Source organism: Hyla sarda (genome assembly GCF_029499605.1).
Source record: "Hyla sarda isolate aHylSar1 chromosome 2 unlocalized genomic scaffold, aHylSar1.hap1 SUPER_2_unloc_2, whole genome shotgun sequence".
In the NCBI taxonomy this organism is placed as follows: domain Eukaryota; kingdom Metazoa; phylum Chordata; class Amphibia; order Anura; family Hylidae; genus Hyla; species Hyla sarda.
This window is the reverse complement of record NW_026607607.1, coordinates 688282-711081: the sequence shown is the minus strand read 5'-3', so window position 1 is coordinate 711081 and position 22800 is coordinate 688282. Positions and strand designations below refer to the sequence as shown.

Here is a 22800-nt window from a genome sequence, read left to right as displayed (position 1 = left end):
GGGCAAGAGAGATGAGGGACCTACAGTATAATGGACAGAATATTTTTCTATATCCGGATTTCTCTTGGGAGACCCAGAGGAAAAGGGCATCCTTTCGGGAGATAAAAAGGCGGCTAAAGAACGCAGGGGTGCCCTTCTCTCTGCTGTTTCCAACGAGACTCCGGGTTGAGCATAAGGGAAAGGTAACAATATTTGGAACCCCACAAGAAGTCTCAGATTGGATGGATAAATAAGGCATCTAATATAAGGCACTACTGTGGCATTAGGGGTTGGAAGTATTAGTTGAGTAATAATGTTATGCCTCGGGGGGGAGGGGGGAGGGGTTGGGGGGTTCTCTGGGGTGTCACTAGGATAGGAGTGCATAGTAGAAGTACGGTGCATTATGGGGAGAGGGGGGGGGGGGTGCGGGGGGGGGGGGAAGGATAAGGGAAAGGAGGGAGGGATGGCACGGGATGATCAAAAGATTTTTTATTTATTTTTTCTCTCTCTTCTTCTTCTCTCTTTTCTTTTTTCTCTTAGGCAAATATATCTATGCTTAAATTATTAGCCTGGAACATACGAGGTATGTCGGATAGAATTAAAAAGTGTGCAGTCTTCGATTATATTCGGAGGTGCCTTCCTGCGATCATATGTTTAGTTGAGACCCATAGGTCAAGAGATGAGCAGATACTTCCAAGGAAGTGGGCCAAAGAAGAATACCACTCCAGACTCTCTTCCTACTCCATGGGAGTATCAGTATATGTTCACAGGAGGGTACCATTCGAGACTAAGAATGCAAAGGTAGATAAGTATGGTCGATATGTATTTCTTTATGGAATATGGGAAGATAGGGCAGTCATCTTGGCTTTTGTTTATATTCCTCCATCTTTTAGAGTGGATGTTCTGAGGGACTTCGTGAGCTATAGCGAAAGTAAGACACATTCGGCATTATGGATAGTTGGAGATTTGAACAATGTAATAGACCCTAGTATGGACAGATACAAATTAGGTAGGAATGTAGGGGGGGAACGAAACAGCATTGGCGAGATACTGTGGAGAGATGAATTGGGTTGATGGGTGGCGGAAACTAAACCCAGGAGTAAGACAGTACTCATGTTTTAGTACCTCATATAACACCGCTTCCCAAATTGACTTATGCCTGTGTGATAAGAATGCAATGACCTGGACCAGCAGGGTGCAGTATAAAGCTAAAACCCTATCGGACCATTGCCCAGTGGTGGTGGAAATTGGAGGTAAGGTAATGGGTGGGAAAAGGTTGGGCTTTCGGCTCAACCCCCACTGGATTGAATTAGTGGGCGACCAGGACTGGTTTAGACAGGAAATAGAGGCATTCTGGGAGATTAATCATAAGTCCGCAAACCCTCAGGTGGTATGGGATACTATGAAGGCATACTTGAGGGGCCTATATATAGGGCGAATCAATAAAAAAAAAAAGGAATTCTCACAGGAAGAATCAGTACTGAATAGTAAAGTGGCAACATTAGAAGCAGGGATAGAAGAGGATAGTGGGGGGAACAGCTGTTAGAACTGAAGGCAGCTCAAGAGAAATATAAAGAATATCTACTTAAAAAGGCACAAAATAAACTAATCTTCAGTGGGCAATTTAATTTCTTTGAGAAAGGGAAACCAAATAAGACACTGTCAAGATTACTTAAAAATCAAGGCGACGAATGTGGTATTATGGCTCTGAGGAGGGAGGATGACAGCATAACCACAGATAGAGAAGAAATAGCCCAAATGGTTGGCTCTTTTTTCTCCAATCTCTATATGGGCAGCTATATTAATAGGGCGGAGGTAGCGGAATTCTTGAGGGGAATTAATATTCCGAGTTTGACAGAGGATGTCAGGGACTCCCTGGATGACCCAATCTCCCTCCAGGAATTGGAGGAGGCATTGGCATCAATCCAAGGGAATACATCCCCTGGGTCTGACGGCATTCCTTTCTAGATATATAGAATATACTCAACCCTGCTGCTTCCAAAACTGCTGGGTATCATTAATGAATCCTGGAGGGGGGGGGGGGTTCTCCCTAAATCTATGTGTGAGGCTAATATTAGACTCATTAGGAAAAAAGATAAGGATCCCTTGGATTTGGGCTCATATCTCCTTGCTTAATACAGATATAAAGATAATGGCGAAAGCACTGGCAAGGAGATTGGATAAAGTAGTGGAGGTAGTGGTGGGCGGTGACCAGGGAGGGTTTAGGTCAGGAAGAACGGTTCATGACAATATCCACCAGGTGTATGAAGCAATCCAGAGTGGATGCCGTGGCCCCCGCTCCATTCTGTCATTGGATGCTACTAAAGCTTTTGACAGGGTGGAGTGGGAATACCTCTGGGAAGTTTTGAAGAGGGTTAGGGTGGGCCCGAGGTTTTTGAGTTATATTCAGCTACTATACACTAACCCCGAGGCGAGTGTGGTGGTAGATGGAACCCCCTCCTACCCATTCAAACTAAGTAGAGGAACAAGGCAGGGCTGCCCCCTCTCACCCTTTTTATTTTTAATTTATATTGAACCCTTAGCGGCTTGGATAAGAGATAATGATGTTTATGAGGGATTTGGAGTAAATGGAGAGAAGAGTAAGATCTTGTTATTTGTAGATGACATCCTCCTTTTTGTAACTAACCCACAAGAAAAAATACATCGTATCATTAAGATGTTCGAGGCATTTGCCCCTCTATCTGGGTTGGAAATAAATTGGAGTAAATCTACTATGCTCCCCCTGGATGAAGATATGGGGGAGACGGTGGGAAGACTATCCGTGTTCAAAAAAAATGAATGTTTCCATTATCTGGGAGTAAAAATAGCAGCCACGAATGATAGGTTTGTGATTAACAATATACTGCCCCTTTTGAATAGTTTAGCGAAGAGAGTAGAAGTATGGATTAAAATGCCCTTCTCTATGTCAGAAAGGATGGCAATAATAAAAATGGTGGTCCTCCCACAGATCCTTTTTTTTCTTGCTGCCTCGCCAGTGTGGATCGGCAAATGCTGGTTCCGGAAGATAGAAGTGATACTGGGTAGATTGTTATGGGGAAGAAAAAGGGTTCGTCTGAAGTACAGATATTTTATGGCCCCTGGAGATAGGGGGGGGATTGGATATGCCCAATTTCTTTGTTTATTACATGGCCGCGCAGTTGGTACGAATCGTGAATTGGAGAAATTTTAGATATCTGGAGAAGATTGTAGTAGATAAGGAGAAAGTGAACATATATGAGGTGTTGGAATTAGATGATTATGAGGAGAGTGGGTCAAATAACACGATGTTATTGTATAAATATAGGAAAGTATGGGAAAGATTAAAGGGAGAATTACATGTAGGAAATAGTTTTGGGTTCACACCCCTATGGGGTAACAATAAATTTAAAGAATTGGTGAAGTGTGAGTCAACTTTTTGGGATAGTAAGGGTATAAAACGACTGGAACAATTATTTGATAAAGGACAACTCTTTTCATTTGAGCACATAAAAAGGGGGTATGATATTAGTGATAACGATTGGCTGGACTATTGGCAAGTTAGTCATGCAGTCCATAACACGATAGATAAGGAGATATATGTAGCACAGAAACACAATTTCATAGAAGCACTAACTCAAATAGAGCACTTAAAAAAAAAAAAGGAATATCAATTTTGTATAAGAAATTAAATAAGATTATTGGAGTAAGGGGGATCGACAGAATTAAAGACAAATGGTCCGGAATAGTGGGTACTGTGTCTGAGGAAGATTGGGACATTATGGCCCAAAATATAAGCAAGGTTTCTCGTAATATGGAACATAAAATTACACAATTTAAGATATTACACAAGACCCACTATTCCGCGCTTCATTTACATAGGATAGGGGTGAGAATCACTTCACAGTGTGTTAAATGTGGTTTGGAAGAGGCGGACTATTTACATAGTTTTTGGTCGTGTGAGAAGATATCTGTTTTCTGGGAATCTGTAATAAAAGAGGTAGAAAGTAAAATCCCTGTGATGGTACCTCGTACGATAGAGTTTATACTGCTGGGAGCTATTGGTAAGATGGGCAAATTTGATTAGACATACTCTTGGATGTAAACAAGTATGGATTTGGCTTCTATGGCTTTTGCTTTTCTTCCGATTGGTGATGTTGTTTTATCGGATTTGTACAATGTATTTTTGTAATTGTTTAATATTAAAATAAAAAAAAATAAAAAAAAAAGTAATGTAATAGACAGACCCCAATTTTTAATATTCAGGGACTCTATAGTGACAGGGACTGTTCCCCAGGACTGGCGCATGGCAAATGTGGTGCCAATATTTAAGAAGGGGTCAAAAGGTGACCCCGGGAATTATAGACCTGTTAGTTTAACCTCGGTAAATTGTTTGAGGGTTTCCTAAGAGATGCTATTTTGGAATATCTTGATAAAAATAAATGTATGACCCTGTATCAGCATGGATTTATGAGGGATTGATCCTGTCAAACTAACCTGATCAGCTTTTATGAGGAGGTGAGCACAAGACTGGACCAGGGACAATCGCTGGATGTCGTATATCTGGATTTTTCCAAAGCATTTGATACGGTTCCACATAAAAGGTTGGGGCATAAAATGAGAAGGTTTGGGCTGGGGGAGAATGTGCGCAAGTGGGTAAGTAACTGGCTCAATGATAGGAAACAGAGGGTGTTTATTAATGGTACTTATTCTGATTGGGTGACTGTTACTAGTGGGGTACCACAGGGGTCCGTCTTGGGTCCTGTCCTATTTAATATATTCATGAATGACCTTGCAGAGGGGTTGAATAGTAAAGTAGCAATCTTTGCAGATGACACCAAACTCTGTAAAGTGGTAAACACTATAGAGGACAGTGCACTGTTACAAATGGATCTGGATAGGTTGGAGGTTTGGGCTGGGAAGTGGCAGATGAGGTTCAACACTGATAAATGTAAGGTAATGCAAAAATCCGAGCTGGGATTATGTATTCAATGGAAGAACACTTAGGACGACTGACATGGAAAAGGACTTAGGAGCCTTAGGTAACAGTAAACTTAGCTGTAGTGACCAGTGTCGGGCAGCTGCTGCCAAGGCTAATAAAATCATGGGGTACATCAATAGGGGCATAGATGCCGACGACAAGGAAATAATGCTACCGCTGTACAAATCACTAGTCAGTCCTCACATAGAGTACTGTGTACAGTACTGAGCACCAGTGTACAAGAAAGATATAGTGGAGCTGGAGAGGGTTCAAATCCCACTAAGGACAACAATAAATAAAGACTTATTATTATAATTATTATTATAATAACGTCAGCAGAGAGCACTGTGCTCGTGATGTCATCAGAGAGCATTCCAAAAAGAAAATAATTTCCTCTGTAGTATTCAGCAGCTAATAAGTACAGGAAAGATTACGATTTTTTAATAGAAGTAATTTACAAATCTGTTTAACTTTCCGGAGCCAGTTGATTTAAAAGAAAAAAAAAGGTTTTCACCGGAGTACCCCTTTAACCCCTTCATGACCCAGCCCATTTTCACCTTCAGGTCCTGGGCATTTTTTGAAAATCTGACCACTGTCACTTTAAACATTAATAACTCTGGAATGCTTTTACTTATCATTCTGATTCCGAGAACTGCTGTAACAATCAGCCACCCCTGTGCAAATCGCCTCAAATGTACATGGTGCACTCTCCCTTCTGAGCCTTGTTGTGCGCCCCCAGAGCACTTTGCGCCCACATATGGGGTATCTCCATACTCGGGAGAAATTGCATTACAAATTTAGAGGATCTTTTTTCCCCTTTTACCTCTTGTGAAAATGAAAAGTATAGGGCAACACCAGCATGTCAGAGTAAAAAAATTATTTTTTTACACTAACATGCTGGTGTAGACCCCAACTTCACCTTTTCATAAGGGGTTAAAGAAGAAAAAGCCCCCCAAAATTTGTAAGGCAATTTCTCCCGAGTACGGCAATACCCCATATGTGTCCCAAAACTGTTGCTCTGAAATACGACAGGGCTCCAAAGTGAGAGAGCGCCATGCGCAAATTTTGCGCCATCTCAAACTTGCAGCACTCACTGTAAACCTCCGCCCATGTGAGTGTACCCTGTACATTCACATTGGGGGGAGGGGGCAAACATCCAGCTGTTGCAAACTCCGAGCATGCCCTTTGGCTGTCCGTGCATGCTGGGAGTTGTAGTTTTGCAACAGCTGGAGGCACACTGGTTTGGAAACACTAAGTTAAGTAATAAACTTTCAAGTGTTTTGCAACCAAACTTAGCGTTTCCAAACCAGTGTGCCTCCAGCTGTTGCAAAACTACAACTCCCAGCATGCATGGTCTGTCAGTGCATGCTGGGAGTTATAGTTTTGCAACAATTGAAACAGCTGGAGGCACTGAGGTAGGAAACGGACAATGTTTCCCAACTAGTGTGCCTCCAGTTGTTGCAAAACTACAACTCCCAGCATGCCCAGACTGCCCAAGCATGCTGGAAGTTGTAGTTCGGCAATATCTGAAGGATCAGATGTTGCCGAACTACAACTTCCAGCATGCTTGGGCAGTCTGGGCATGCTGGGAGTTGTAGTTTTGCAATATCTGGAGGTCCATAGTTTGGAGACCACTGTATAATGGTCTCCAATCTATGCTCTTCCAGATGTTAGAGAACTACAACTCCCAGCATGCCTGAACAGACTGAGCATGCTGGGAGTTGTAGTTTTGCAACATCTGGAACAGCACAGATTGGAGACCATTATACAGTGGTCTCCAAACTGTGGACCTCCAGATGTTACAAAACTACAACTCCCAGCATGCCCAGAAAGCCAAAGGCTGTCTGGGCATGCTGGGAGTTGCCGTTTTGAAACTCCCAGAGGAAGCAGTGAGATCGCTTTACGGCGATCTCACTGCTGCCAATGAAGATGCCGCACTGCTGCCGGAAACTCACCTCCGGGACCGCCTGGAGGACGTCGCTCGCAACGGGACCACTCGGGACACCGCATGGTCGGGTAAGTGATGCCGGGGGATGGGTAAGGGACACTTAGCAGAGCGGTGTGTGTCCCGATCCCCGTGATCGGGACTTACACACCGCGCTGCTAAATATTCTGATAGCGAAACGCTGCTATTAGCTAGTCAGATTTGACCAGCTGATAGCAGCGATCGCTGGGGGGGGTGGGGGATGAAACCCCCCGTGGTCGCATGGTAAGATGGCTGGCTATCAGTGATAGCCACCATCTTACCGGGCGCTGCGGGATGCCGCGAGTAGCGGCAAAAATGTTCATGACGTACCTGTATGTCATGGGTCGGGAACACCTTGCCACCCATGACGTACAGGTATGTCATAGGTCGGGAAGGGGTTAATGGTATAGAGAACTGTGTCTAGTGCATTAACTCTGATTTTTTGCCCATTGAAACCAGTAGGCCCATTGTGGTCTATGGGGAAAGCTGCTGAGTTGCCCATAGCAACCAACCAGATCACTTCTTTCATTTTTGAAAAAGTCTCTGAAAAATGAAGGAAGTAATCTGATTGGTTGCTATGGGCAACTCAGAAACTTTTCCAGGAAAATATGCTGAGTTGCCCATAGCAACCAATCAGATCGCTTCTTTCATTTTGCAAAGGCATTGTGAAAAATGAAAGAAGCAATCTGATTGGTTGCTATGGGCAACTGCACAACTCTTCCTCTACACTGGTCTTGATGAATCTCCCCCATAGAGGGAGATTTATCAAAACCTGCCCAGAGGAAAAGTTTCTGAGTTGCCCATAGCAACCAATCAGATCGCTTCTTTCATTTTTGAAAAAGCCTCTGAAAAATGAAGGATATTTTTGAGATTTTGGAAGCTGGGATACTCACTACACCCATGCATATCTAGATAATTAAGTATGGGGGGAACTTAAGTTTATTTTTTAAATCACATGGAGTTTTGACTTTACTTCATTATGGTCGAATAAAGCACTTAAAGAGTTCCTTAAAATTAAAGATTCACTCTTTTGGATGAAAAGGGGCTTATTTATGTAAATCAATTATACGCTTTAGGTCAAATAAAGTCGTTTGAAGAGATAGCCCATAAGTGTGTGGGGGGAAGACAATCAGAAACATTGTTTTTTACAAATAAGTAACACAGATCATAAAGCAATAAAAGGAGAGATTGGAGATTTCAGGGATTCTATATATAAGAAAAGTTTAATTAGACTATTTCCTTATGCAAAGTTGCTGTCTGGGCATGCTGGGAGTTGTGGTTCTGCAGCGGTTGGGGGTTCACAGCTTGAAGACCACTGCTATAGAGGGTGCAAATGTATCTGAGCCCTGGAACTCAAATAATGTGAAATATGAGATGATCAAAATGGAGCCCCTGCACTAATTACTTGGGTTCTGAGGTCTGTAAGGTCCATAGTAAAAACATCAGGTTCTGTCTATAGCAGATACTAAATCATGGCAGCTCAAAGAAACAAGCAGTCATTCTGACATGTCACATGTGATGTCATAGACAGCTGGAGGCCTGACATTCCACTGACAGCCGCCCGAGCCTTCAGTCTGTTCCAGTGCGATTAGTGAGAATAGTGAGATTAGCGTCTTCTTTTTCTACTTGTCTGAAATGGAGCTAAAAGGACTGGGGTTCGTCCCCCTCCTGTTGGCGTTTTGGTGTGCGGCCTGGCTTGCCACCAGCTACATCATGACGGTCGTCCTCGGCCATGCAGCCTCGCCACTGATGAGCATCAGGTAAGATAAACAAGCACATGATTCTTATTTCATGGGTTGGGAGTGAGGAAATATCCATAATAACATTGGTTTCTTTTCCTTCACAGTGACGTGGGAAATTTCTTTCCCGAAAGCATATTATTCAGAATTGGATTCATAGGGACGTCCATTGGCACTTTGGTACTAACCTTTCTTATTTATAAGTATATGGTTATGCATACTGAAGAGTTCAGGGGTCATCAGGTCCTGATCCAGAGGATCCTGCTGGCCATTGTGTGGGCCTCTTGTTTTTCCACAGCTGTTATGCATGTATTGTCCCCCGAAGAATATCCCAGGATACACTTTGTCAGCACGATAATTTCCATTACATGTGAAGCCTTATACTACCTTGGGCAGTCCATCCAGATGTATAAATTACCAGGAGCAAAAAAAGTCATCCACCATAGTAGATGCACCTGCTGTGGCCTGACTTTTGTCTGTGTAGTTTTCTATTTTGGATATGAAACATTAAAGGAATTATTCCATAATGATGAAGACTGGGACGAGATCCGTGAAATACCCATCATAATCATCGAGTGGGTGATGCTTCTACTGATCCTGATAAACATCGTGACCTATTATTCCACCATGCAGAGGTTATTGTTGACCGTCTCCAGAAACAGCTGCACACTCTCTCTTAGAGTAAAAATTGATGACTTCGGGGTGTAGACCACCACGGGGGCCATCAAGTGGACTTCTGGGAGAGATACTGCACAGGACACGGAAAACATCTAAAGAAGAATAACTGGGGGACTACATATGGTGCCAGTAATCATGACACAATAATATGAGCTGGTGATATTACCTATACAAAAAAGAAAAAAAAAATGTAAAAAAAATATTGGTGTGTGAAGTGTAATACCTAGTTAGAAAAACAGAATCAAATTCCTCATTATAACCCCCCTCTGCATTACCCTGTTTATTATTTTTCAAGCAAGCACTTTGTTCTAATTCGTCCACTCTCTGGCGTGCTCCTTGTATAAGGGGTTTGGGATACCCTTTTTGTTTAAAACGATCCTCCAGGTTCTCTAGTTGTTGTAGGTATTTTTGTGTGGAAGAACAATTCCTTCGGATTCTTTTCATTTGACCTAATGGAATGTTCTTCTTCCATTATTTAAGATGGCAACTGTTAAAGTCGAGGTATCTGTTTGCATCCACCTCCTTAAAATAGTTGGCAGTATGCGAACAGCCATCCTGAATATAGATATTTAAATCCAGGAACTCACATTTTTTGGGGGACTGATGCAGCGCTGCCTTTGGATATCTCTGGCTCTGCCATAGCGCTTTTTTTGAGGGGGCGTGTCGGCTGCCCCTTCGTCTGGTGGTCAACACTAGTGTTGCTCGCAAATATTCGCAATGCGCGAATTCGCGAATATTCACCAATATAGCACTATGTATTCGAAATTACGAATACTGTTTTTTTCCCCCACAGTACACATCACAGTGATCATCCCTCTCTGCTTCCAGCTTGTGTGGTGTAAAGAAGGCTCTAATACTGCTGTGTGAGACTGGCGTACAAATTTTCGCATATGGGAAAATTTGCATATGCACATTTTCGTTTATGCAAATTTTTCACATATGGTAACTTTCGCCCATGCAAATTTTTGTTTCTGCTAATTTTTGCTTATGCGAAAATATATCGCGAATTCGAATATGGCCTATGCCGCTCAACACTAATAATGACCCCACATAAAAATTTACTATATACTTGTCCCCACAAATGAATTTATACTATAAACTGACCCCCATATATATGAATGTATACTATATACTGACCCCCATATATATGAATGTATACTATATACTGACCCCCATATATATGAATGTATACTATATACTGACCCCCATATATATGAATGTATACTATATACTGACCCCCATATATATGAATGTATACTATATACTGACCCCCATATATATGAATGTATACTATATACTGACCCCCATATATATGAATGTATACTATATACTGACCACATATATATGAATGTATACTATATACTGACCACATATATATGAATGTATACTATATACTGACCCCCATATATATGAATGTATACTATATACTGCCCCCCATATATGAATGTATACTATATACTGACCCCATATATATATTAATGTATACTATATACTGACCACACATGAATGTATACTATATACTGACCCCCATATATATGAATGTATACTATATACTGACCCCCATATATATTAACGTATACTATATACTGACCACACATGAATGTATACTATATACTGACCCCCATATATATGAATGTATACTATATACTGACCCCCATATATATGAATGTATAATATATACTGACCCCCATATATATGAATGTATACTATATACTGACCCCATATATGAATGTATACTATATACTGACCCCCATATATATGAATGTATACTATATACTGACCCCCATATATATGAATGTATACTATATACTGACCCCTATATATATGAATGTATACTATATACTGACCACACTTGTGGCACTTGTAGTCCGCTGCAGGCATCCTCCATTGTATGCATTTTTATGCTGGGGATCGCCCCTAGCAACGGACTACAAGGGCAGGATCTGCTCCCCCAGTATAAATGCACAACCGCATTTGGGGTTGAGCACCTCCAGCCATTTGAGACCACGTTTTTTGTTGTTTGTTTAAATTTTATATTTGGAGGTGTGTAAACTCCAACATTAATGCGCCTTGAATATCTACAAGGCAGCATTAAGGTAGCACCTGTGAGGCCAGGCACCCATATTAGCCAACTCAGGTGGGGCTTGCAGCTTGCCTCCCTCCTCCCATTGCATGTGTGCTCAGTCACGCTGGAGGGTATCTGGGAGGAAGTTGTGAGTCAACCGAATGCTGCCGTAATTGCCCACTGGCCCCTGTTTTGCTTATCAAGCACAGGTAGGATTAGCGTTAGGTCTCGCACCAATTTGAGAAACCTTGGCGTTGGTGTGCGGGCTCTGGTGTGTCCTTCATATAAGGATACACTGGCGAATGTCTCAATTTTAACATTAGTGTTGAGGGATAGCCAATGTATTGTTTACATCTACCACAGTAGTGCACCCATATTCATAGAGGAGTGTACATGAGTGACAGAGGGGTATAGAGGAGTGTACATGGGTGACAGATGGGTGCACATGGGTGACAGAGGGGTGTAGAGGAGTGTACATGGGTGACAGATGGGTGTACATGGGTGACAGATGGGTGTAGAGGAGTGTACATGGGTGACAGATGGGTGTACATGGGTGACAGAAGGGTGTAGAGGAGTGTACATGGGTGAAAGAGGGGTGTAGAGGAGTGTACATGGGTGACAGATGGGTGTACATGGGTGACAGAGGGGTGTAGAGGAGTGTACATGAGTGACAGAGGGGTATAGAGGAGTGTACATGGGTGACAGGGGTGTAGAGGAGTGTACATGGGTGACAGGGGTGTAGAGGATCATACATGGGTGAAAGGGGTGTAGAGGAATGTACAAAGGGGTGTATAGGAGCGTACATGGGTGACAGGTGTGTAGAGGAGTGTACATGGGTGACAGAGAGGTAGAGAGGAGTGTATATGAGTGACAGAGGGGTGTTGAGGAGTGTTCATGGGTGATAGATGGGTGTAGAGGAGTGTACATGGGTGACAGAGGGGTGTAGAGGAGTGAACATGGGTGATAGATGGGTGTAGAGGAGTGTACATGGGTGACAGAGGGGTAGAGAGGAGTGTACATGGGTGACAGAGGGGTGTAGAGGAGTGTACATGGGTGACAGAGGGGTGTAGAGGAGTGTACATGGGTGACAGAGGGGTGTAGAGGAGTATACATGAGTGACAGAGGGGTGTAGAGGAGTGTACATGGGTGACAGAGGGGTATAGAGGAGTGTACATGGGTGACAGAGGAGTGTAGAGGAGTGTACATGGGTGACAGAGGGGTGTAGAGGAGTGTGCACCCTAAAGCACACACTCACACCGCACACGCGTGTGTGTTTATATATATATATATATATGTGTGTATATATATATATATATATATATATATATATATATATATATAAAAATGCAGCACTACTTTACCACAGTAGGCGGGTGCCAGCTCCTCAGGCTCGATCACAGCCAATTGATAACTTCAAAAATGGTGCGGCACTCCAAATATCCAAAAAATAACTATTTATTCCACATGTCAAACAGTGCGACGTTTCAGCCCCTCTTGCTTGCATGCACACATACATAAACAGACCTACACTCATATAAATATCAATACAAACAAAATGAAAAACTTTATTAAAACTTTTTTGGGGATTGGAAGCTTTTTTTTTAGATTGGAGGCTCCATTATACATACACTGTACAGCAATCATACCTCCATTATACATACACTGTACAGCAATCATACATCCATTATACATACACTGTACAGCAAGCATACCTCCATTATACATACACTGTACAGCAATCATACCTCCATTATACATACACTGTACAGCAATCATACCTCCATTATACATACACTGTACAGCAATCATACATTCAGTATACATACACTGTACAGCAATCATACATCCATTATACATACACTGTACAGCAATCATACCTCCATTATACATACACTGTACAGCAAGCATACCTCCATTATACATACACTGTACAGCAATCATACCTCCATTATACATACACTGTACAGCAATCATACATTCAGTATACATACACTGTACAGCAATCATACCTCCATTATACATACACTGTACAGCAATCATACATTCATTATACATACACTGTACAGCAATCATACCTCCATTATACATACACTGTACAGCAATCATACCTCCTTTATTCATACACTGTACAGCAATCATACATTCATTATACATACACTGTACAGCAATCATACCTCCATTATACATACACTGTACAGCAATCATACACCCATTATACATACACTGTACAGCAATCATACATCCATTATACATACACTGTACAGCAATCATACCTCCATTATACATACACTGTACAGCAATCATACATTCATTATGCATACACTGTACAGCAATCATACCTCCATTATACATACACTGTGCAGCAATCATACATTCATTATACATACACTGTACAGCAATCATACATCCATTATACATACACTGTACAGCAAGCATACCTCCATTATACATACACTGTACAGCAATCATACATTCAGTATACATACACTGTACAGCAATCATACATCCATTATACATACACTGTACAGCAAGCATACCTCCATTATACATACACTGTACAGCAAGCATACCTCCATTATACATACACTGTACAGCAATCATACATTCATTATACATACACTGTACAGCAATCATACATCCATTATACATACACTGTACAGCAATAATACATTCATTATACATACACTGTACAGCAATCATACATCCATTATACATACACTGTACAGCAAGCATACCTCCATTATACATACACTGTACAGCAATCATACATTCATTATACATACACTGTACAGCAATCATACATTCATTATACATACACTGTACAGCAATCATACATCCATTATACATACACTGTACAGCAATCATACATTCATTATACATACACTGTACAGCAATCATACATCCATTATACATACACTGTACAGCAAGCATACATTCATTATACATACACTGTGACTGTACAGCAATCATATATCCATTATACAAACACTGTACAGCAATCATACATTCATTATACATACACTGTACAGCAATCATACATCCATTATACATACACTGTGTCTGTACAGCAATCATATATCCATTATACATACACTGTACAACAATCATACATTCATTATACATACACTGTACAGCAATCATACATCCATTATACATACACTGTACAGCAAGCATACATTCATTATACATACACTGTGACTGTACAGCAATCATATATCCATTATACATACACTGTACAGCAATCATACATTCATTATACATACACTGTACAGCAATCATACATCCATTATACATACACTGTGTCTGTACAGCAATCATACATCCATTATACATACACTGTACAGCAATCATACATCCATTATACATACACTGTACAGCAATCATACATCCATTATACATACACTGTACAGCAAGCATACATTCATTATACATACACAGTGATTGTACAGCAATCATACATCCATTATACATACACTGTACAGCAATCATACATTCATTATACATACACTGAACAGCAATCATACATCCATTATACATACACTGTGTCTGTACAGCAATCATACATCCATTATACATACACTGTACAGCACGCATACCTCCATTATACATACACTGTAAAGCAATCATACATTCAGTATACATACACTGTACAGCAATCATACATCCATTATACATACACTGTGACTGTACAGCAATCATACATCCATTATACATACACTGTACAGCAATCATACATCCATTATACATACACTGACTGTACAGCAATCATACATCCATTATACAAACACTGTGACTGTACAGCAATCATACATCCATTATACATACACTGTACAGCAAGCATACCTCCATTATACATACACTGTGACTGTACAGCAATCATACATCCATTATACATACACTGTACAGCAATCATACATCCATTATACATACACTGTACAGCAAGCATACCTCCATTATACATACACTGTACAGCAATCATACCTCCATTATACATACACTGTACAGCAATCATACCTCCATTATACATACACTGTACAGCAAGCATACCTCCATTATACATACACTGTACAGCAATCATACATTCATTATACATACACTGTACAGCAAGAATACCTCCATTATACATACACTGTACAGCAAGCATACCTCCATTATACATACACTGTGACTGTACAGCAATCATACATCCATTATACATACACTGTACAGCAAGCATACCTCCATTATACATACACTGTACAGCAATCATGCATCCATTATAAATACACTGTGACCGTACAGCAATCATACATCCATTATACATACACTGTGACTGTACAGCAAGCATACCTCCATTATACATACACTGACTGTACAGCAATCATACATCCATTATACATACACTGTACAGCAAGCATACCTCCATTATACATACACTGTGACTGTACAGCAATCATACATCCATTATACATACACTGTACAGCAAGCATACCTCCATTATACATACACTGTGACTGTACAGCAATCATACATCCATTATGCATACACTGTACAGCAATCATACATCCATTATACATACACTGTAAAGCAAGCATACCTCCATTATACATACACTGTACAGCAATCATACCTCCATTATACATACACTGTACAGCAATCATACCTCCATTATACATACACTGTACAGCAATCATACCTCCATTATACATATACTGTACAGCAAGCATACCTCCATTATACATACACTGAACAGCAAGCATACCTCCATTATACATACACTGTGACTGTACAGCAATCATACATCCATTATACATACACTGTGACTGTACAGCAAGCATACCTCCATTATACATACACTGACTGCACAGCAATCATACATCCATTATACATACACTGTACAGCAAGCATACCTCCATTATACATACACTGTGACTGTACAGCAATCATACATCCAATCCATTAATAATGGATTGGATGTATGATTGTTGTACAGTCACAGACACAGTGTATGTATAATGGATGTATGATTGCTGTACAGTGTATGTATAATGGACAGGGCCGTCTTTAATTTTGATTGGACCCTGGACAAGTATTTTTTTTGGGCCCCCCCCCGGTCCCCCACCCCCATCCCACACATACTCGGGATACAAGGAGTGTACATGGGTGACAGAGGGGTATAGAGGAGTGTACATGGGTGACAGAGGGGTGTAGAGGAGTGTACATGGGTGACAGAGGGGTATAGAGGAGTGTACATGGGTGACAGAGGGGTGTAGAGGAGTGTACATGGGTGACAGAGGGGTGTAGAGGAGTGTACATGGGTGACAGAGGGGTGTAGAGGAGTGTACATGGGTGACAGAGGGGTGTAGAGGAGTGTGCACCCTAAAGCACAAATTCACGCCGCACACGCGTGTGTGTGTTTATATATATATATATATATATATATATATATAAATGTCCAAAAAAATGCAGCACTACTTTACCACAGTAGGCGGGTGCCAGCTCCTCAGGCTCGATCACAGCCAATTGATAACTTCAAAAATGGTGCGGCACTCCAAATATCCAAAAAATAACTATTTATTCCACATGTCAAACAGTGCGACGTTTCAGCCCCTCTTGCTTGCATGCACACATACATAAACTGACCTACACTCATATAAATATCAATACAAACAAAATGAAAAACTTTATTAAAACTTTTTTGGGGATTGAAGGCTTTTTTTTTTAAATTGGAGGCTCCATTATACATACACTGTACAGCAATCATACCTCCATTATACATACACTGTACAGCAATCATACATCCATTATACATACACTGTACAGCAAGCATACCTCCATTATACATACACTGTACAGCAATCATACATTCATTATACATACACTGTACAGCAATCATACCTCCATTATACATACACTGTACAGCAATCATACATTCATTATACATACACTGTACAGCAATCATACCTCCATTATACATACACTGTACAGCAATCATACCTCCATTATACATACACTGTACAGCAATCATACATCCATTATACATACACTGTACAGCAATCATACATCCATTATACATACACTGTACAGCAATCATACCTCCATTATACATACACTGTAAAGCAATCATACATTCATTATACATACACTGTACAGCAATCATACCTCCATTATACATACACTGTACAGCAATCATACATTCATTATACATACACTGTACAGCAATCATACATCCATTATACATACACTGTACAGCAATCATACCTCCATTATACATACACTGTACAGCAATCATACATTCATTATACATACACTGTACAGCAATCATACCTCCATTATACATACACTGTGACTGTACAGCAATCATACATCCATTATACATACACTGTACAGCAAGCATACCTCCATTATTCATACACTGTACAGCAATCATACCTCCATTATACATACACTGTACAGCAATCATACCTCCATTATACATACACTGTACAGCAATCATACCTCCATTATACATACACTGTACAGCAAGCATACCTCCATTATACATACACTGTACAGCAAGCATACCTCCATTATACATACACTGTGACTGTACAGCAATCATACATCCATTATACATACACTGTACAGCAAGCATACCTTCATTATACATACACTGTACAGCAAGCATACCTCCATTATACATACACTGTACAGCAAGCATACCTCCATTATACATACACTGTACAGCAATCATACCTCCATTATACATACACTGTGACTGTACAGCAATCATACATCCAATCCATTAATAATGAATTGGATGTATGATTGTTGTATAGTCACAGACACAGTGTATGTATAATGGATGTATGATTGCTGTACAGTGTATGTATAATGGACAGGGCTGTCTTTAATTTTGATTGGACCCTGGGCAAGCAATTTTTTTTTGGGGGCCCCCCGGTCCCCCACCCCCATCCCACACACACTCGGGATCAGTACAGGATCAGTAATGTAATGTATGTACACAGTGACCTCACCAGCAGAATAGTGAGTACAGCTCTGGTGCATAATACAGGATATAACTCAGGATCAATACAGGATAAGTAATGTAATGTATGTACACAGTGACCTCACCAGCAGAATAGTGAGTACAGCTCTGGAGAGAAGGTGTGTTCTGCTGAGCTCCAGAGTTTCCCAGAGAAGCAGTGATTTTCTTCCACCCCTCCCCAGGTGTGTGGCAGACACCTGGGTAGGTTTTCCTGCTATGGAGCCCCGGGAAGCTGGGGCTTCATCTTGCACCCCCCCCCCCCCCCCCCCCCGTTCTCGGCTGGCGGGGTGTGCAAAGGAAAATGCAACAGCCAGTAGTCAGGATGGGGTGAGGAGATCCACCAGGGTCCACAGCCATGTGGGGCCCCCTCCCCCGACCTCAGCTGGGAGCTGCAAAGCTTCCAGCAGAAGCTCATCCAGGCAGCGGAGTGGAAAGTCTGCATCTGTTTCCTCAGAACCCCAGCAATGGGGGGTAAAGGGGCCCAGAAAATCCCTGGCCAGCTTTGGGTCCAAAATCCAGGCCAAGATGGCTCAGTATGAACAGCTCGGAAAACAACTAAGAGGCCTCAGAGAGGAGCTGAAGTTTGCAAGACTGTTGAGACCCAATTAGCTCCGAGCAGGCTATAACTACCCCTCCCCCTTACTACAATAATTAATTAAATAATAACTGACACAACAACAATTCAACTTTTCTGTGGGTGGGGATCGGCCACAGCTTTTTTTATAAAATTACTTATATAAATAACAATTTAACTGTAACAAAGACACCGATTGGCTTCTTGCCAACCCGAGAGATGCTGCCACACTGTCCTGTGTGGAGGTCTACCCCGGGTTGACCCCGCTTTCACCGTCTTCTTACCGCCAAGCTGTGACTTACAATAAACAGAGATACAAAAAGGGAGGGAGGGAGGGCAAAACTCCGGGTCCTGGGCAGATTGAGGGGGGAAGGGAGGCACCACAGCTATAAATACCCAGGGGAGGGCCCCTGAAAGCCCGGGAAACTATTAGACCCCTAATTGGTGCACTCCTTCCCCCCCACCCATGGGACATACCACTATAGTTAGCAACAAGTTTTTACAGGCGGGGGAGGGGGCTAAAAAACATTGCCTGTATATTTCTTAACCCCTTAACTGCTCACCAGTCAGGGGGCAAGCTAGTTATGCACAGCTTGCCCCTCCAGACTGTTGAGACCCAATTAGCTCCGAGCAGGCTATAACTACCCCTCCCCCTTACTACAATAATTAATTAAATAATAACTGACACAACAACAATTCAACTTTTCCGTGGGTGGGGATCGGCCAAAGCTTTATTTATAAAATTACTTATATAAATAACAATTTAACTGTAACAAAGACACCGATTGGCTTCTTGCCAACCCGAGAGGTGCTGCCACACTGTCCTGTGTGGAGGTCTACCCCGGGTTGACCCCGCTTTCACCGTCTTCTTACCGCCACGGAGGAGACCAGTTAGCCCTACACTGGGCTCCGACCCCCACCCAAGAGATACTGGACCTGGGGCCAACTCAGCCCCCCGAACACACCCAACACATTTCCTCTCCAGGAAAGTCGCCCAACACATTTCCTCTCCAGGAAATTCGCCCAACACATAACCTCTCCAGGAAATCCGAGGTACCTGCCGCCAGGTCCTATGTTTTTGCATTTTATTTAATTTTTTATTTTTTTTATTTTTTTTGTATTCACTAACTCTTGTGTGAACTCATTTCTCAGACTCGCCCATACACCGAAGAGTGCCGCAGCACTCGCACCACCTTGCGGAAAGCCGCTCGCAAAACAAAAAACACATGTGGGAAACATCAAACTGGGCGAAAATAGCAACGCAACATGCAGATCGCCCGCGCCCCACGCGCTGCGCTACCCTCTCCGGAAACTGAGCCCTCTCCGCCGACACCGACACAAAAAGAGAGCGAATCCCAAACTCACAACACCCCCTCCTACAAAGAGAAGCCAAAACCCAAAACAGACAAAAGGGGGGGAGGCCCCCACCGCAGTCCAGTCAACAATAGGACGACAACCGGGAAAAACAGTCATTCGTGGACCCTCATGCAGCACAAGCTGTGTGTCCCAGATCGCCTAAGCAATCTCGGACCGACGGACCTGAAAACGCACAAAATAGGCACCCAAAAAACACATCAGACACCCAAGTGTCATGGAAGGAGACGAGGAGAAAGAAAGTGCCCCATCCACCTAGCCCCAAAAAAAGCCAGCGCAAAACCTCGGATCAGAAAAAACGACGCAAAAGCGACAACCAAAAATCCGACCCACAGCCGCCACCAAGCGACCCAAAAACTGATAGGAAAAAACGGTCGCCGACAGCAAGGCCACCCGCTCACGGGCCCAGCCCCTAGGTATACACCAACATCCCACCAACCGCAAAGCAGAAAAGAAAAATCACCCCCCGCCATGCGGCAACCTCACCCCACTGGATCGCAGCAATTATACAAGCGATTTGTGTGAATTTATTAAACAAGTCACATGGTTTTTAATGTCACATAACTTCTTCAATTTCGACAACCAATTTTACATTCAGTGTAGTGGGGTGTCAATGGGGGCTAGACACTCCCCCTCATTGGCTAACCTCACCATGTCTTATTGGGAGGAGACCACCATCTTCTCAAGCCATAATCCCTTTGCCACCCATGTACAGTGGTATGGAAGATTCATAGATGACCTTCTCCTTATTTGGAGAGGAGATATGTCTTCCATACCACTGTACATGGAATACTTAAATGACAACCAGTTCAATTTGAGGTTCACACAACATGTTGATTTAGTCACAGTTAATTTTTTGGATTTACAGCTCACAGGCATACCAGGACAGACAATACAAAGCTCTACATATCGCAAACCCACATCAGGAAACACCATTTTACGGGCCAATAGTAACCATCCCACACAAACCATAAGAGCTATTCCAGTCGGAGAACTTACCAGGTTGAAAGGTAATTGCACTTCACATTCCACATTCCAGGAAGAGGCAAAACAATTAAAGGACAGGCTCATGAAAAAAGGCTACAGCCACACACAATTTAATAGAGCCATGAAAATTGTCCAAAACAAAAATCGAGAAAATCTTGTGACAAATAAAAAGAAAACATTGTGCAATAATACAACACAAAAACCGGTACTTGCAATCACACACAATCCATATTTCAAAAACATTCGTGGTTTAATTTACAAAAACCTGCACCTTTTAAAGGAAGATGAGATCTTGGCAGGTCTTTTGGCACAAGGAGTGGCTGTAGTGCCAAAAAAAGCTAGCAATTTAAAGGATAGTCTATCCCCGAGTCTAGTCATCTCAGAAACGCAGTGTGTGAACACATGGTTAAGTAACAAAGGTTTCTTCAAATGTGGAGCAAATCGGTGCAAACTATGCAATGTTGCCAGGGTTTGCAAAGATTTTGCTGACAGTACAGACAACCACAGATATGATATTAAACAGTACATAAATTGTAATACGACAAATGTCGTGTATGCAATTGAATGCACTGCCTGCAATTTAAAATATGTAGGATGCACTTCACGTCCCTTAAAAATCAGGATCCGCGAGCACCTATATGACGCGGTTAAAATGGAAAGTAACAGAAATAAATCGGGTGCATCCACACATTTTGCACAGACACATAATGGAAATACAAATAATTTCATAGCATATGGCATTGAGAAGGTGAAAAAACCCATAAGAGGTGGTGACATACAAAGAAAATTGTTCAACCGTGAAGCCTTCTGGCAGTACACTCTGCGCACCAGAATACCGCACGGTCTGAATATACGGAAGGAATTAATGTTGCATTATTAAAAAACTTTTCAGCAAGTGAACTTTCGTGAATGAAATCACAGCGTTTTTTCAGAACCAGTACACACAGTGCGATTGCTGTCAACTCTGCTGTCGGTGTAGAACACATATAACCCTAACTGGTTGATTCAGAAAATACACCGAGCAGAATTTGACAACACAGTTTTTCCTCTGTCTCTTTAAAAAAAAAAAAAAATTATCATGCAATAGTAAGTTTTAATAGTTACCTGTTTTTGTAAGAAGTTTTAAAGTACACGAATGGTGTTTTATACAAGTCTTCTTGAAGCTGGTGCTCCTCCCTCTTGAACTTGGTATTTAGGAGGTGAGGAACACACAGGTGGTGTGGTGATCAAGAACGCGCATGCGTTCGAAACGCATCCATAGGAGTTGTTTGCTGACCAGGTGAAGGTGGATGGTGTGTGCTCTGTACTTTTAAAGAAAAGTGAAATAAAGGATCTACGTTTTAAGGGACTGCTGGACTACTCTTCTTCATTTACTTACAGTGGGAAAGCACCCTTTTTTTTTTTGCACTGAGTAGTAGGTGATTCACACGAACAGGTGAAGATACCCAGCGTCACATACTAAGAATGTTAATTGG

At 41.8% G+C, this 22800-nt stretch overlaps 1 protein-coding gene across 1 annotated transcript; it reads left to right on the top strand.

Annotated features, from left to right (window-relative positions):
* Window positions 1-7990: 7990 nt before the first annotated feature.
* LOC130298360 (uncharacterized) lies at window positions 7991-9474 on the top strand. The gene is made up of 2 exons (XM_056551292.1): window positions 7991-8662; window positions 8749-9474. Exons 1-2 carry the CDS (start codon window positions 8538-8540, stop codon window positions 9347-9349), a joined length of 726 nt encoding a protein of 241 aa, XP_056407267.1. The 5' UTR covers window positions 7991-8537; the 3' UTR covers window positions 9350-9474.
* The last annotated feature ends 13326 nt before the right edge of the window (window positions 9475-22800 follow it).